Raw genomic sequence first — 18,735 nt, forward strand, 5'->3', positions numbered from 1 at the left:
AAAATACTGAGGTATTAAAAGCAAAGGTTAGAGACTCTTTCACATAAGCCCAGTAAATCCAGTCTGGGCTCACAAATTAAATATGTCATCATTATGAGCCGGGAGCGGCCCCCATCACACACAACATATTTTCTACAAACCAGTGGAGTCCGGAGGGAGCGCCCGGGTTAGGCCCCACTATCATAACACATTATTAGATCTGTTCACAAGGTGAGAGAGATAGAATGTCATACGTCGAGCGGCAAGGCCATGGACGGGAGATGCGTGTGCGTTTAACTCAGAGGAAACAAAAGAAAAAGAGTATCTACATGAAACGTCCATCCATCCATCCATTTACTTACATGGACTATTACAATTTGTGTGTTATATTTCACCAACAGGGCGACATTTCTCACTATAACAAACTGCACTTTTTCCCGAACACTTTTGTTGATTCTAAACTGTGCCATCACTTAATAATAACGTTGAAAAGCTTCGAACGATCTCTATTTAGAAGTCAGTAGCCGGGCTGTGCAAACACAAACGAAACTCTCCAGTCTTTTATATCTCGTTTTAAAGATTACATCGCCTTTTTAATAAATAACACAACAAAAACCCACATATTAGATCGGACTAGCGACGGTGCTGCCTATTCGACGCCATACGTGCGAGCAGAGATGACGCGGACCTATAAACAGATTATAGATTCACGCCATTTCACTGTAAATTACCAAACGGCGAGCTGAAGGATTGAGGTGCATCGCTCGGTTCTCGCCCCCTTCACTCCTCGTTTTCATTGTTGACAACGATTTCAATCAACAGTGAAAACGCGTATCTTCCCCGGCGCTCTTTATAAGGCTCTTGCTGCTGGTTTATTGAAAGAGGAATTTGAAATGCATGTATTTTCCACCTGAGAGGGTCCGCTGCAGGGGCGACAATGAACCGTACCGATCCAAATCACTTCCGTCAATGCTGCCAGATGAAATGCAAACACAATCAAATCAGTCTGGTCCGTATGACAATGCTCTTCCTTCCCCTCATCATGGAAAAATCATAGACTGGGAGAATCACCTAATCTATGCAAACACACTGTCAGTATTGATCTGCTGGAGGGGGATACGTCTTTATTAGGGGCTGCCACATGACACCTTCCTCTGCCGTGTATAAGGGATGACCCGGGACGGCGCTATAGGGCGGGACGGGGGATCGGGAGGCAGCCGCACCGTAACAATTGAGATAAGTTACTGAGGACAGGTAATGGGAACCGATAGACTCTGGAGCATGGATCGATGGTGGACATTGATACCGAGAGAGGAAGGACAAATCGTGACATCCCGACCCCTTTTCGTGTTCAAAGTAGCTTCTGAAGAGAGTGACTTCCAAACAGGATCGTCCCGGTTATTCCCCAAAGAAAAACGTAATCCGCGTCACCTTAGACCGCTAAAGAAAACGAGAAAATGGACGTTTTAATGATTATTTTGGACTGCTCATTCGTGCTCTTCCAGGTGATTCGAACAGGTTTTGGCGCTTAGGACGACAGCGCCATCTGCAGTTCAACTTCTTCAGGAAAGTATTTCAGGTGTGTGAGAGTAAAAAAGCCCCCTCGTCCCGGTTTATAGTCCAGGATGTTTGAGTATTCAAGTATAAAACATGGATGGTATCACAAATATTAAAATAAATTTGTCTACAGTTAAAGTTCGAAGCTAATTATTACTCAAATCTCTTTTAGAAATGGGATGGTCAATATCAGCTGCCTGTGATCCAGAAAAAAAAACACTTCTTTAACACTTTACGTCACCGGTGAATCTGCGTTTTCAAATGTGTGTGATTGACAGGTGGATTAGCCAATCAGGGACACACATCATCAGCTGTATCGGGAAAAAATAAAGGAAAAACTCTCACAGGAGACTGAAAAATATGGCGGTTTTCTGTAGAATCAGTAAGCGTAAACTCAGTTAATCTGAAGTGACATTAATTAGATTTTATTTGTAAATCACAGGTGACCAATGAGCTCCTTCGTTTCACATAATAAACAGATCTGATTGGACCAGACCGACATCGATCTGTATAAAAAACACAGAGAGATCAGTCTGGATTTAACAAATTTTGACTTTTGATCTTGAGTATAATTAAAATATTAAAATACAGAACAATACAAACAAAAAAAACAAACAAAACTAAGAACTGCACAGGTCCATTTAAAACATTTAAAACAAGCGCAGGTGTGATTATAAACGTTTATCACCAGATTATAAGTGAATTAGTGGCACCAGCGTATCCAGTTTTCCATGTCCTTGAAGTGTATTCCATTTTTGCGAAGAAAAATAAAGCTTTTTTTTTCCAATTTTAGTTCTAACGCGTCCAGTTTTTAGACTCGGACCATCATGAGATCTTGTATTAAAAGTTCCCGCATCAAAGTTCAACAAAAAAGTGAGATATTAAGTCAATTTATCATAAAAATCAATCCCCGGATACTAATTGATACTATAACTACTAACAACCGTAGATACTCGTTTGAACAAGTATCATTACTGAGCTAAGTAGTTTCATCTCTATATCAGAAGTAGTAAAAACAGCACATGAAAATTAAAGAAACTGTTTTTATAATCATCCTGTTGAAATCATTGTGTAACCAGCCCAGAGCCTTTTGTAAAACTGAAATGGAGTTTGAAGTTTGTTTTTTTTATTATTATGACACCATCTACCATCCAACAACGAAAAACCACTTTATAATTGATTCTAATTATCGCGCTTCTCGCTTCTACAGCCATGACACTTCTCTTCCGCCGTCCAGGTGAGCAAAGGAGACACTCGGCTCTTGTCCTCCAGCCCCGAATCGTGCCTCCTCTCCACACCTGTCTGCAGAGGTCAGAGGTCACGTCCGCCGCAGCCCGTTATCCACATGTCATGTTTTTTAGCCGACCCGTCCTGAATACTGAGCAGTCTGACTGAAACATGTCCTGGATCGCTTATTAATTCAAAGCCCTCACTTACTTTGCTTCAGATGTGCGCGGCGAGTCAGCTGGGAGGGGCTGGAAAGGAGCGGGACGAATATTGCCTCTGCGCTGCTGGGTCACCACACACCGGGCTCATTTTATTGTGTCATCTCAGATTCATAAATGATAAAAAAGGAACAGAAAACCAATCATTCTGTCCATAATGAGGAAGCGGATTAGTTAGCCGTTTGTCGAGTTAATCTCAACGTAGAATCACACGCACAAGATGTTTTTATTCACGCTTTTTTTGATAAATACGGCGCCGACACACACGGTCAAGCTAACACGGCGATAATAAATAGGTTTTGAGAGTGGCAACTTTATCTCCAGAGGTAAATTAGACTAAAATAGTAGTAATGCATAAGGTAATTTGAGAAATTCTCATCTTGGGCTTGAATCTGCACAGCGTCTATGTTCACGGTTGTCACTCACACGTCTCTATGGTGTTGTGTGCGAAAACTCATTCAGTGACATTTCTGACAACTCCTGAATCTTTTTATGACAAAATATGCCGCTTATGTGACAATACAAAACAAATCAAAAGGTGCTGACACGGAGAACTGATATTCACTAAGCTCCACATATTTATGTTTGGAATCAAGGCCTGACATTCGTAACATTGTGCCGTCTGCTTTTTCTAAATCGCTATAAATGAAAAAAGTACAAATGCAAAACTGAGAAGATCCAGTGACCAAAAATAAATCATGTGTTTACTGCTGATAATGTGTCCACTCTGTATGTGCATTTATAACATTTATAACATGTGTTTATAACATGTGCACTCTGTATGTGCATTTATAACATTTATAACATGTGTTTATAACATGTGCACTCTGTATGTGCATTTATAACATTTATAACATGTGTTTATAACATGTGCACTCTGTATGTGCATTTATAACATTTATAACATGTGTTTATAACATGTGCACTCTGTATGTGCATTTATAACATTTATAACATGTGTTTATAACATGTGCACTCTGTATGTGCATTTCTTCTGCTGAAGGACAAACTGTGGTGAAGTCAGAGCAGTTTTGGGCCGAGGTCAGTGGGAGTTAGGAGGGATATTTCTCAAAGTTCTTTTTTATAGAAAAGTACTATTTTGAGAAGGTGATATTTCACTGTGGCACTGGGTATAAATTGTCAATCAATTCCTGTCAAGTCGGATAAGTCTCCAAACCCCCATTTCTCCAGCTGGAGGTGCGATGTTGATATCAGTGTGGTGACAGAAGTCTCGGTTGCTTGGCAACAGGTCTGAGTCCGAGTCCAGCGTGGCGCGGGTGAGAGCACGGACATGTCTCGCACAACAAGTCAGATTTAGCACAAGAGGCTCACGTGTTTGTATCCGGGCGGATTAGACGCAGTGCGGTCCTGAGGGCAGAGCTGACATTAAACAGACAAGTGTTTGAGGGATCGATGGGAAGAGCTGAGACTCTGGTCAGAAACTGGCCCCTCTCCACAAAGTCCACACCACACATCTGTTATCTGCATGTGGACCAGCCGGGCTGGGACCAGCCCTACTAACTTCACAAGACCCTCCAAAGAAAGTGGACTAAAAATATATATGTGGAAATGTTCTGGAGTCGAGTGCACCAGCTGGTCTTAAGTCAGTCCCAGCTCTTAGGCCGAGCTCAGCTACTTCCAACGTGACTGGAGATAGAGCCGAGTGCAGCTCAACTGAAGACCAGCCGTGTCTGTGACAGGTCGTAGCTGCGCCTGGTCGTAGCTTCTGTTGCCCTGATACATCAATGGTTCTTTAGTTTAGTGTGAATGATCCAGTAGAGTCGTGGTATTAATCCATTAGAAGGAACTGAATGAGGCTGGTTGTCAAACTCACATGTAAACAAACACAAAGTGAACACATTTCTCATCCGTCCGCCTCCATTTGTTTTCTGTGCGGCGTTAAATGATCTGTCTGTGTCAGAGGTGTCACAGTGAAACTGCTTCTACAGCTGGAAACGCACAGCGACCTGTGACTATAAACATGTGCACTGGCCCCGACTACACACAGGTGGAGTAATCTTAACTATAGGCCGGTCGTGACTTTCAGGTTTAAGTCATGACTTTCATCGTGGTGTTGAGTTTAGACCTTAGTGACCTGATGTCTTATGACCTGATGTCTTATGACCTGATGTCTTATGACCTGATGTCTTATGACCTGATGTCTTATGACCTGATGTCTTATGACCTGATGTCTTATGACCTGATGTCTTATCGACTGGAACCAGAGCCTGACAAATTATGAGAAACTGGAGGATGCTTTTCACACAAGGTCTCTCCCCAAAAGTATGAATTTAAACATCGATACAATCCACTTGTATAGTTCATCCTCTTTGGCTTTTTCAAATAAAGTGCAGTAACAAAACAATTGCAGCTTGAAGTTCACAGATATGGAAGTTCATGGGAGATTTGAACAGATTTGTTCAACAGATTTTAAGTGATTCTTTCAAATCCACAGAATTAAATCCGTTAAATCCACAGAGAATATTTTCACTAAAAACTAAAAGGAAAAATATACTGATGTACGACAACGCAAACATGTGGTCGTGCGGCGTCTCACAATCTGCCTAAAGTGAAGCAAAGAGATTTTAATTTTGATCCTTCGTCCGCAGTGGAGAATACAAACTTTTAAATATACTTAAGTTAACATACCCGTGAATAATTTGTCTTAAAAGTTTTTAGTCAGCTAGAAAATATCGGATAGAACTTCAGGCTCAAACGTACGAGCTGCACGTGTCCGCTCGTGTCTCGTTTTTAATCAGGGGCCGAGCAGGAAAGGGCCGGTTTGAACATCAGAATCTCAGCACATCAGTGTCATGTTGTATTTATGACAGAAATGACGGAGGCGGAAGATTGCAGACGAGACGAGAGGAAAACAAACAGGTCTCCAAGGTGACGGCGACGATTTCTGCGAGTGAAACCAATGCGCTTATTATGAGACTGGCAGCCTAAACAGGCCGGAGGATGAGCCAAGAGCCTGATGGAGCATGGTAATCACTGGCAAATTATAAAGCCCCAGTTTCTGAGCGGAAACACTTTACATAATGCATCTATGGAAGCTGCACATGCCACACATCTGCAGCAAACAAAGTCCTAAACAGGTGACGACGAGGGTCTACAAGCGGCGTCGAGAGAATCGGATGTGACATAATAAGACTATACATTACACTCACTCGGTACAACGTTTAAATCGCTCAAATGTGGCATATAAAACTAGGAAAAAACGTAAGAGATCGTTATTATGGTGAACTGGTCTGACGTGTTTTAACAAAATCAACGATGCAAACCACACATGCAAATATACAACGTCTGAGAGCAATTAAACCTCGTGTGTGTCTCTGGGCTGAGCTGGGAACGCCTCAGGGGGCGGGAGGAAGGGTCTGGGGTGAGGGAAGTCTGGGCGTTCCCGCTTAAGACTGATGCCCCCCATGACCCAGCGCCGGAAAAGTGAAAAAAAATGGATGGATGGACCACATAATCACATGGCCATCCAGGTTTGTTTTGTTTTTATCGTCCGTTTTTATGTTTATCTAAGGTTTAATCAACGTCAGGGAGGGAATCAGGCGTTAAATTCAGTGCTTAAGTAAAGGTTTAGTAGATTCTGTTAAAAAAAAACTAAAAAGATGAAAGCTTGGTATGAAGTTAACTGATACTGACTTGGAGAAAATGTCTTACTGTGTCTAAGTATTTTCAAATCTGTGCCACACTCAGAATTTTTCGAATGAGTTTTTACTGGAGCATTTCAAAAGCTCAGAGCATCATCTGTCAATCACAAACACACAAGTCCACAGTTTAGTTCAGTGACACTAGCAGAGTGTGCATAAATAATACTGAACACTAACACGAGTCTTTAAACCTTCTGTTTTCTCCTCCATTAAAATGAAGTGTCTGTTTTAAATGTCCTACCTGTGCTTGTATGGAGTGTTCTACCAGTGTCTGTTTTAAGTGTCATGATATCTGTGTTTAAGTGTCCTACCTCTGTTTGTTTCAAATGTGCTAAATGTGATTATTTTTAGTGTCCTACCTGTGCTTGTTTTCAGTGTCCTACCTGTGTTTGTTTTCAGTGTCCTGCCTGTGTGTTTTGGGTGTAATGTCTGTGTTTCTTTTAAGCGTCCTACCACTGTTTGTTTCAAATATCCTAAATGTGATTATTTCAAGTGTGCTACCTGTGCTTGTTTTCAGTGTCCTACCTATGCTTGTTTTGCATATCCTACCTGTGCTTGTTTTGCGTGTCCTTTCTGTGCTTGTTCCCCATGTCCTACCTGTGTCTTTTCTGCATATCCTACCTGTGCTTGTTTTGCGTATCCTACCTGTGCTTGTTTTCAATGTCCTACCTGTGTTTGTTTTGCATATCCTACCTGAGCTTGTTTTGCGTGTCCCTTCTGTGCTTGTTTATGTGTCCTACTTGTGCTTCTTTTGTGTCTCCTACCTGTGCTTGTTTTCAGTGTCCCACCTGTGCTTGTTTTCAGTGTCCTACCTGTGTCTGTTCTGCAAATCCTGCCTGTGCTTGTTTTGCGTGTCCCTTCTGTGCTTGTTTATGCGTCCTACCTGTGCTTCTTTTGTGTCTCCTACCTGTGCTTCTTTGGCATATCCTACCTGTGTCTGTTCTGCATATCCTGCCTGTGCTTGTTTTGCATGTCCCTTCTGTGCTTGTTTACGTGTCCTACTTGTGCTTCTTTTGTGTCTCCTACCTGTGCTTCTTTGGCATATCCTACCTGTGTCTGTTTTTGCATATCCTACCTGTGTTTGGATCCACCGAGCGCTCGATGAGGTGGTCGTCTTGGTGCACCCACTCTCCGTTACACTTAAAGTAGATCTGCGTGGCGGGGGTGGAGCGGCACGTCAGCGTCACAGGTTTGTTCTTCACGATGAACTCGTCCTCCGGCTCCACCAGGAAGTGAGGAAACAGGTCTGTGAAGGAGGACGGCAGCGTGGACGTGGCGGCGTGCTCCGAACCTTAGGGGGAAAAAAGCACGAGAAATGTGTCAGGAAAAAAGCTTTTAAGTTTCCACGTTGTCAGCTGAGAGTTGAACCCACACGGCGAGGAGTGAAATATAAAACGCACCGTCCTCAAAGTCGCACGAACGATTTTTACACAAGGAAGAAACACAATAGTAACAAACTGAGCCGAGAGTAAAATGGAAATTCAACTGATTTACAAATGTTAATCAGGAAGAAAAGGCGAGACAAGGATGATGTAACGTTCTGTAGCGCGTCTTACTCCATCCTCTCCCGTCCTCTTCAGTCCTCCCCCGTCCTCTCGCATCATCCCACATCCTTCCCCGTCCTCCCCTGTCCTCTCGCATCATCCCTCGTCCACCTGCATCCTCCCCCGTCCTCCTCAGTCCTCCTGCATCCTCCTGCATCTTCCCGCGTCCTCTCCCATCCTCCCCCGGTCTTCCACATCCTCCCGCATTATCCTCCACCCTCCCTCGTCCTCCTGCATCCTCTCTCATCCTCCCACATCCTTCCCTTTCCTCTCGAATCATCCCTCGTCCACCCGCATCCTCCCCCGTCCTCCTCAGTCCTCCTGCATCTTCCCGCGTCCTCCCCCGGCCTTCCACATCCTCCCGCATCATTCTCCGCCCTCCCTCGTCCTTCTGCATCCTCTCTTGTCCTCCTCAGTCCTCCTGCATCTTCCCGCCCCGTGTCCTCTCCCGGTCTTCCACATCCTCCCGCATCATCCTCCACCCTCCCTCGTCCTCCTGCATCCTCCCCCGTCCTCCTCAGTCCTCCCACATCCTTCCCCATCCTCCCCTTCATCCCGCATCATCCCTCGTCCTCCCGCACCACCTCCCCGTCCTCCCACATCCTCCCCCGTCCTCCTCAGTTCTCCTGCATCCTCCCCTGTCCTCCTTCACCCTCCCTCACCCTCCCACATCCTCCCGCATCATCCTCCATCCTCCTCAGTCCTCCCACATCCTTCCCCGTCCTCCCCCATCCTCTCGCATCCTCCCCCGTCCTCCCGCATCTTCCACCGTCCTCCTCCCTTGTCCTCTGTCCACCTGTGTCCTCTCCCATCCTCCCCCGTCCTCCTTCCCTCACCCTCCCACGTCCTCCCGCATCATCCTCCGCCCTCCCTCGTCCTCCCCCGTCCTCCTCCGTCCTTAATGACTCCACTTTGTCGCTGTCATTAAATTAATCAAAGTTTGTATTATTTCCTTCTTCTTACATCCTTATTTCTCGCTCGTTGTTGCTTCTGCTGCAGCTTCTAGACCAGCTCAGTTTCAACAGTGCGTCAGATCAGCAGATGTCCCTCTTTTACGTGTCCTCCGCTTTTTCACTGATGCATCATGAATTAAAGTGAAATATCTTCATGATACAATTGAACAGTTAAACAGAAAAAAAAAACATATCTCCGTTTTGAGAAATTGCCAAAAGGTTTTTTCTTTGTGTTACCATCTGCAGATATTATCAATGACAAGAATGTGCAGAGGATTTTATCAAGAAGGAACGGAATAATATTTTGACAGCAGTAAAATACTTGGGCGTTTCAAAATATTCCTCCTATACTAAGATTAAACTACAAGCCTCTCAGGACTTTTTTCAAATGGCACTTATCTGTTTGTGCAAATTAACTCTTCAAATATTTTGCACAAAGAAATAAAGACTTGAGCGTAGTGGCCTTGATGGTTTTAATATGTTGGCGGCTTTTGCTATTCCAATATCTGTGCGTTTCGATGAATAAAAACTAAACTACAGTTATTATCTATGAGTTTACGTCCCACAGACTGCGCAAAGAAGTGGACTGAGTGAGTGCGACGTCACCCACGGCGAGGCTAGAGCGGCTATAGCGGCGAATTTGGAGGCGAGTTTCATATTTGGAATTGAGACCGAGTATCATAGCAACCAAAGAGCCAATCCAGAGCGAGGTTGGTCCCTAAAGCTGGTCAATATGAACATTTTAAGACCATTTTAAGAGCGTTCTGCATCTACAAAGGTTTAAACAAGAGAGAAATGTGAGAAAATGTTAACGCCAGTGCGAGAAAAGTGTATAAAGTGTGTGGTGAGGGGTTTCACGGCGGCACAACATAGAGAATAATGTAAAAAATAAAGCTGACAACAGGTTCCTAACACGTTCAACGACATGTCTTTGTTTTAGGATTTGACGTAGCGGTTAAACTTTGAGACGTACACTTCCTCGTCTTTGAAAACTAAGCCTGGGCCGTAAAAAAAAGCGCTGAGAGAGAAAGCCGGAGGTGACAGGACTCTGCGGCGTTCACTGCGCTCTCGGCCAGGTCAGAAGGGCAGCCAAGAATACGTCTTCCGCGGAGCTTTTAATCACAGCTCTTTACCATCATCGCGGAAAGTCCGACAGCCATAAATTGTGCATAGACGTGCCGTATGGCTCCGCTAACCCCGACTTGAGCCACATTAAGGGAGACAGGGACAGAAGCGGTGAGGTTACACGCAACTGACAGGACACTATCGGGCTTTCTTCACTCTGAGGCTGGGAGGATGGATGCAGGACGAGTATCTGATGTGGAGGAGGCATTGGCAGAAGAAACCGTCCTTCAGGGGGACAGTGCTACTATTTACAGTTTCTTGTACATGAAGAAAAAAATAGGCAAATAGAGCTACAAACAAACGCATTGTTCACCAAGTTATATTTTATCTGAAAATGTCATGCAATAAGGAAATCGTGGACAGGTTTTTAACAAATACGGTTTTTAAAATGAGGTCAATGAGACTTTTGTGTGTGGGTTTCAGAATAATGGACTTTCGCCATTGAAATTAACCACTTAAATCTAAATATTCTATCATTTGACGGGTGAAAAGTCCTCAAGATGTCGTCTTTAACAGGAAGAACAGGGTAAATGTTTTTTTTTCCATTCAAAAAGAGACAAGAATAACTGTAGATTTATATAATATGTTAAAGAATAAACAGTCCAGATTAAGATTGTGAACAAATATGGATTATACTCTGATATTAATCGATGCTAAAACTAGTACTGAAACAACATACTCATTTTAACAAGTACGATCATGGAAAACCTATGAGAGAATTTGTACTTCCTTAATGTTTGTTTTTATTATCAATGTGGTATCAGAATCATGATTCGCTTAAACCTATAACTTGGTGTTGAATTTGTGTGATTTTTTTGCCATGTTTTTGCCAATCTCCATAGCAATTAACCATTTAAATCTAAATATTCTATCATTCGACAGGTGAAAAGTCCTCAAGATGTCGTCTTTAACAGGAAGTTGAAACCCATGAACAGGGTAAATGTTTTTTTTTCCATTCAAAAAGAGACAAGACTGTGGATTTATATAATATGTTAAAGAATAAACAGTCCAGATTAAGACTGTGAACAAATACGGATGATGCTCTGATATTAATCGATGCTAAAAGTAGTACTGAAACAACATACTCATTTTAACAAGTGCTATAACAGAAAACATATGAGAGAATTTGTACTTTTTTAATGTTTTTATTATCAATGTGGTATCAAAATCATGATTCGCTTGAGTCTATAACTTGGTGTTGAAATCACGTGTCATTTTTTTGCATCGTGGCCCTAGTCCAGATGAATCATTTACATCAGATCAGAACAGAAACTCTCCACAAACGTAACACGTCACGACACTGGGACAGTACGTAAAGACAGAATCGGAGGAGACTAGAGGAAATCTCCTTTTTTTTCCTCGCACTAACACTCGGGGGAGGAGGGAAAAAGCCCAAAATAAACCCCTTTAAAGCAGTGTCATATTAATACACTGCCCTAAATCCAATACGGCAGTCGGAGAGGACATTAGCAGTCGTTTCCATCACTCCTCTCCCCTCCTGATGAAACAGTTCTGCTCTGACCTCCCTCTCCTCTGCTTCGTCCACGCTCGCTCGCCCTCGTGCCCCGGTCACAGATAAAATTACCTAGCGTCATAAACACCAACAGTGGATAAAGACATTATCTGGTGCGGCGCCTCCCCCACTACACATTACACAAACGCATCTCTTCTCCTCCTCCTCTTCCTCTTCTTCCTCTTCTTCTCTCGCTAATCTATCAGAATGAGATACAGCCCAGACGCGCCGCTGCTGCTGCTGCCGCTCAAGCCCATTAATGTTTCGTGTACATGTTTAACTCTTAATGAAAACTAAATGTTCTGTGTCCGATGAAAGGCATACATCACCCGCTGACACTTTGGCTTTTTCTGCCCATTTTCCAAACACGTTTTCTCATAGGCAGAAATGAAAGTGTCATTAATGTGGCAGCGCGCTATTCACAACAACACTGACATGATTTAAAGCCTTCAGCGCCGCGCGGTCTCACCCTCGCAACCGCCGCGGTAATGACTTACGATTACTCCTGGGATAAATGGTACACACAAAAGTAAATCTATTGTAATATTCAGAACGGATTACTTGAAGTTGCAATAATATTTTTTTTGGACTAATATACATTACCTTCATTCTTTATACGGTGAAAGTGGTTTTTTTTTCACTTTAAAAGCTCCTATATTACGCAAATTTGACTCTTGTGAAGTTTAAGCCGTGTTATAATGCAGTTTCCTCCTCAAAAAACGTGTTTGAGTATCACTTTAATATTATGTGTACATCTACAAAGTTCAAAACGCTCTGTTCCACCTTGTGATGTCATGAAGTGGTAGTTTAACAGCTCCTTTTACCTTTTGTTCAGTAGATATTGGCAATTCCAGGTCTGAAATGATCCAAATGATTCTAGAAACGAAGGTGTGTGGAGTTTAAAAACGCAGCGGAGCACTTCCTGTATTACCACATGATGACATCACAAGGTGGGAGAGAGTGTTTTCTGTTTAGGAGAAGAACTCAGCCTAAATATGCAGGGTTTGTGCGTTAAAAAATGTGTGTTGCGATGAGGAAACAACATTACAACATTAACAGATCAGAAAATAGCGCCGTTACACCCACTTTAAATAAAAACAAGTATTTATTTATTTTGTTTTATAGAAAATGTTGTTATTTGCACATTTTTAATACTTGGATTTTAAATTACAGGTAGGCCAGGTAGTTAGGAAGGTACATTTTAATTCAACTTTCTAAAATTGGTTTAAAAGGACAGCGTTCGTGTTTGTCGACTCCAAACCGATCCGCGCTGCTTCTGAAACGGCGTCTCGTAGCTCATCTGAAACGGCCGGTATAATTGCATTGAATAAACGCCGCTAACAAACAGGGTGGCACCTGCGGGTCAGGGCGCCGGTGGAGTGCACTGGTCTAATGACAGGGTTTCTACTAATAGAGCGGTTCCTAAGTTAGCTAGCGCAGTCATTAGCCCTGCCGCGCTGACCTCCGTGTACTCTCCCTGCACTTCCTGCGTATCTCAGACTCAGTGGGCGGGGCTTAACTCGCACCTGCGGGTTAATCATCTCAAAGCGGTCACAGTTTCGCTCGTTACACGAAAAGGTGTACGGAGACAAGCCGCTGACGCCACCACGTATGTGTATGCCATACTGTGGAACATTCACGGCAACGACTTTTTTACGAGACAAATTAGTGGAAAACCCTAGACCAGGAAAGTACAAATTAAAAGTATTATTAAAACATAAAAATGCGCTTAATTACAAGTCACATTTATAGCGTGTATATATAAATGGACGTAGCTAACCTGCTAGCCGCCGCGTTTTAAATAGGAAGTGAAATTGGGCGCGTTTTAGTTTTTTTCTGTCTTAAATGTTCATACTAACCCGCTCTACATGATCCTGGTGTTTTTATTTCACTATTGTGTCTGTAAATGAAAATATAAACATTAATAACAGACGAATCAGGCGTCTTCTTTCTTCAAGGTCGCGAACACAAGCGTTAGCAGCAGGTTTGATTGACAGTGTTGCTAAGCGCCCGATCCGTGCTAAACCAGCTGGATGGGAAGGAGCGTTAACTTCGTCATCCTCGATCCGGATTGGCTCTTTGGTTGCTATGATACTCGTGGTCGGAATTCCAAATGGGGAACTCGACTCCAAATTAGCCGCTGTAACTGCTAGCCTCCACGAGCTAGCTTCATTTGACTGAAGCCGAGCGCTGCGGGTGACGTCACACTCACTCACTACAGTCACATTCAGACCTAAATCTACTTAAAAATGACAAATCGCTCTAAAATGTAGCTTTTTTCACTGTTTACACCTCCGCTTCTTCCTCACGTCCGCCGGTCACATCCAACGACTTCCGACGAGCTTTCCCATCAGTTTGCGTGCGCTCACCGTCACACGAGGTGAGGTTAGCCTCCCGTTTTACCGCCGTCTCTGGAGGTTAATGAGGTTAAACATGTAATTTCTTTAGGGGGAGTAAATTGCGAGTTTACAGGCGGAGCATTCTAGTCACGCACGCGGCTTTATATCACCGCCATAATGGAGGGCTGATGTGTTGTAAATTGGCTTAGATTATTGTCACAATGGTGTACTTCAAAGTCAATGTGAACACGCGCGCAGCATCGGGCCCTAACAAGCTCCTTCTGGGTCAGTGCACAAATCAAATAGACACAACACAGCACTATGGCTCTGCTTGGGTAGTGCTGGATGTGATTGGCTGCAATTAATTGTCAGATGCATTGGAGCCCATTGCCAGATCATTGTGTACACACAGGCAGAGAGTGAATGCGTCCCTTGTTGATCATAGGCCAGTGAGGATGCTAATTGAAAGTGTATGCGTGGTGTGTTTAATGCGTTTCGTAGCAGCGCAAGGCAATCTAAATCACACAAATGCACTTATAGCGTCTCAGATCCTGTTAAATCGCGCTTTTCTACAGTTGATGACCTCTACCGCAACACGGAGAGTAATGCAGCTTGATGAAACCTGCGGTCCAAGGAAGGCTTTAAGTGAAAATCATTATGGCTCTGTGCGGCAAGAGGCAAATGAAGACGCCAAATGAAAGTGTATGCATTTGCGAGGTGTATTAAAGCTCCTATACAGCGCAAAATGGACTCTTGTAGCTTTAAGTCCGATTATAATGTCGTTTCCTCCTCAAAAACAGACCTGGAGTTGTGTTTTGTTTCATTCGCACATGTTTGAGTCTGTATCTCCACTTACTTTTTACTTCTTGTTCTGTTCAGGTCTGAAACGATCCAATTGATTCTAGAAATGAAGGTGTGTGGAGTTTAAAAACACAGTAGAGCACTTCCCGTATCACCACATGATGACATCACCAGGTGGAACTGAGTGTTTTCAGTTTGAGAGAACCTAAAAACATGGAGGATTTATGCGTTAAACATGTACGAGTGAAACAAAACACAACTCCAGCTCAGTTTGTGATCAGGAAACGACATTAGAACATAGATCAGAAAATGGTGTAATATGGACGCTTTAAGAAATATCTCAAAAATACTCTAAATCCCACATTTTCGCTTTTGTCGTCTTCGATTTTGTAACATTTTCTGCAGCCCATGTTCTGTTGGGAGACCTCCAAAACTCACTCACACAACGACATATGTTATAGACACATAGACTGATCCAGACTTTAACTTAAATCCTAATCGTATCTGGACTTTTCTACAGATTTTAGTCCCCAGAATGCGATGAGTAACCGCCCCACGCAGCCTTGACGGGGGGGACAGGGGCGTAACAAGGGCCCAGCAGCTGTCAGTGCGTTGACCCATGAGCCCGCAGAGCTCCGCGGGGCCTGGGTCACGCCTGCGGGGGTCTCGTCTGTCCCGATGACCACGTCTCTCACCAGAGCCGCGACCGACCACCTCCACAGGACCACCATGTGCTCAGAAAGACACTGTTACTTTACAAGAAAAAAACAACATTTACTCAAAAAAGTGTTTTCCAGTAAAAGCGCGTAACCAAATCTGCCTGCGTTTTTTAAAAAATCTGCCGGGATTTAAGTGCAGCAGCTTTGAAGACATATTTTATTACCATCCATCTTCAATATTTTATAATGATTTTTTTGCTTTGATGCTTCCAACTGTATCACTTCAACACAAAATAAACTGGAAAGTGAGTGCGGAATATTTGACAAAAAACATACATTTGAACCTAGACATTTGTACTTCGAGGGAGGGGGAGGTTATCCTTGGTTCTCGTCTCAAAATGTGCAAAAAAAACACATTCCAAATCGTTCTTTTGAGCCATCCGTCGTTAATTTTGTAGAGATATTAGTTTTGATGCCCTTAAGTTTAACAAATCAAGTTTAAAACAACATAAAAATAAATAAAACGCTACATATTTTCTCTGCTCTTCCTGCTACACTACATTAATTTGCTCAAACGTTCTAAAATAGTTTGAGGGCAGAACAGCAGTCGATGGGGAGAAGACTTTACCCACAGAGAGAATAAACCCCACAGAGAGAATAAACCCCACAGAGAGAATAAACCCCTCTGTGTTTCTTCCTCGTGAAACAAACACATCCAGGTCCCCAAAGCGAGGCATCATTGAGCAATCACTGGGCTTCATTTACATCGCGGTGATGAAGAGCAGCCGTAACAAGAGTTTTACGACATCATCGGCGCCGTACGAGACCCTCGCAAATTCCGTTAAAAACCGCTGTCCGGAATATTACGCCATTTCCTGTTTAGCTGCTGTTCGTGTTCGAGTTTGACCTCACGCAATTTGGACAAATACTGAAAAAAAATCTCTTAAGTATGCGAGTCTGAAGGTCCACCGTGCACCTGCTAGTCTGTATTGTCTCTGCTTTGCCTGGAATGTTCCACTGTATGGCATTAACTCCGTATAAAACCGTATAAAGACGTGGACTAATTGAGCACGGCGTCTCCCGCGGCGTTCAGCTCCAGTCACATGACGCTCGTCGAGTCTAGAGCAGTTAAAGCGGCGAATCTGGAGACGGGTTACGACTACGAGCATCATAGCAACCGAAGAGCCAATCCGGAGCGAGGCTGTTGAAGGTAACGCCCCTTTCTGCTTGCAACGCTGGCGAAAGGATGATTTGTCTGTTGTTAATGTTACGATCAGGATTTTTACGGACAAAAAAGCGAAATAAAAACACCAGGATCGTGAAAAGCGGGTTAATACGAACATTTTAAGAACAAAACGATGAGTCTGACGGCGGCAGATACACAGTTTTTCATCGTAAAGTGAATTGGAGTGGATCACGCCGTATTTAGAACGCGGCGCTAGCAGGTTAGCTATGTCCATTTATCTATACAGTCTATGGGTATTTGTCCATCTGCGTCGAGGCAACAGGCGATGAAACAATGCCGAGATCTGTAAACCAAGAATACGTCATTTTCAGCATTTGTTTTTTCCAATAAAACCACCTGTAACTGAATTATGTAATCCACGTTTAAGAGTCAGATATTTAACTTTTACTTAAGTACCAACTGGAAACGTGCTAGACAAATTATAGAGTTAAAAGTGCATTTTTCAAGAGCGACTGAAGGAACCATCAATAAACCCGTGTCAACATTAAGTAAAGAAAATGGAGACAGGAGAGCCGGGCGTGTGGCGTTCGCCGTCGTACACACCGCCGCAGCAGCAGACTGATGTACGTTTGTCCCCATATGACAAATGCAGCACATGCCTGGGATTCTGAATACATTTTTCAAAGAGACAACAACCTTCCTCCAGCACCACACACTCCTCTGTCAATACACATCTGCGTTCGGCAAACACACACAGACCGAGGAGGCGCACACGGGGAAACAACAGGGCTATATATATATAATGGATTAAGCTGCTCCTCAAAACGGAAAGTCATGCGGTGCCTATAACACGGAACGACGGCATTTATAAACATTCAGGTGAAGAGGGCAGTCGGACGTACGCCGAGCCTAAACATGGGAGGGAAAGTTAAAACCTCCAAGTTTGGAAAAGGTGAGGCTTTGTACGACTTGACATTGATCCAGAACATCTCTAAATCTAACACAGATTTGTAGATGTATGAGATCTGTCTGTCTGCAGCGGTCGGGAGTTAGAAGGAGGAGCGCCGCTTTAAAGTTAAGCTTAAATATGCATTACTCTACTTTACTTTTCTGTCCGCATCCATCTGAACATCCCGGAGAGAGGACTGTGTTTGGGGGTGAACGCTGATTGGTTGAAAATGTGAAAAAAGTGACTCTAAATCTGTGTACGTGTCCAAAAATCCCACGTGAATACTGATGTAGTAAAGGGTTTTGCGAACGGTTTAGCTACTGACCTCCTACTTTTGCTTCGTTCCTCGACTTTAAGGCTTCAAAATACACCAGTGCGATTGTTCCTCGTGGTCATAACATTATGGCTGATCGATGCTAACACAGTCCGCACCGTTTCCTGATGAGGACATGTGGATTATAAAGACACATAGCTGCATACGTCTGGAGCTCTGCCATCAAAAAAAGCTCTAATCGTACATCATCCACGCCGACAGGAGTCACGACACTTAATTAAATACAGTATTTTGAGTTATGCTGCAGTTTGTCAACAGAACAGAGGGGGAGAACTTTTGGCTGTGCGCTGGGTAAATATGGCACGCTCTAACGCTATTAATCACACCTCCACATCGGGAGAGCACACATCTGCCTATTTCGGTTTGTTTGGGGATTATTTATTTCATTCTCGGTGTCATCTATTTAGAGGAACACCCCAGCAGACAGGGATCGGTGCTGGGGAGCTTTACCTTTTGACATTTGGAGACACACGCTGCAATCAAAAGTAGGATTTTAAACTTTCTGACAACCCGAAAGGTGTGGATCGTGGATAGTTTTGCAAAAAAAAAAAGGATGTTTGCGCGGATAAACGATTTTAACAAGTTCGACAACTGCAAAGCTCAAAACAGGAAGTACTAACAAGAATGAAAAGGAGCTGGATTTGAAGCTCGGGGTGTCAAAGTGGGATTTAGGAAACACATTTTCAGCC

At 43.4% G+C, this 18,735-nt stretch overlaps 1 protein-coding gene across 4 annotated transcripts in view; it reads right to left on the bottom strand.

Annotated features, from left to right (window-relative positions):
- The window catches only part of unc5a (unc-5 netrin receptor A), a 195,830-nt gene that overhangs the window by 84,221 nt on the left and 92,874 nt on the right, over positions 1 to 18,735 (bottom strand). For all 4 annotated transcript variants that reach the window (XM_055224847.1, XM_055224845.1, XM_055224846.1 and 1 more), the window contains exon 2: positions 7,719 to 7,934. In XM_055224847.1, coding sequence (XP_055080822.1) covers positions 7,719 to 7,934 — 216 coding nt within the window. The remainder of the gene's footprint in view (positions 1 to 7,718; positions 7,935 to 18,735) is intronic.

The sequence above is a fragment of the Periophthalmus magnuspinnatus genome, chromosome 10 (assembly GCF_009829125.3).
Source record: "Periophthalmus magnuspinnatus isolate fPerMag1 chromosome 10, fPerMag1.2.pri, whole genome shotgun sequence".
Taxonomy (NCBI): domain Eukaryota; kingdom Metazoa; phylum Chordata; class Actinopteri; order Gobiiformes; family Gobiidae; genus Periophthalmus; species Periophthalmus magnuspinnatus.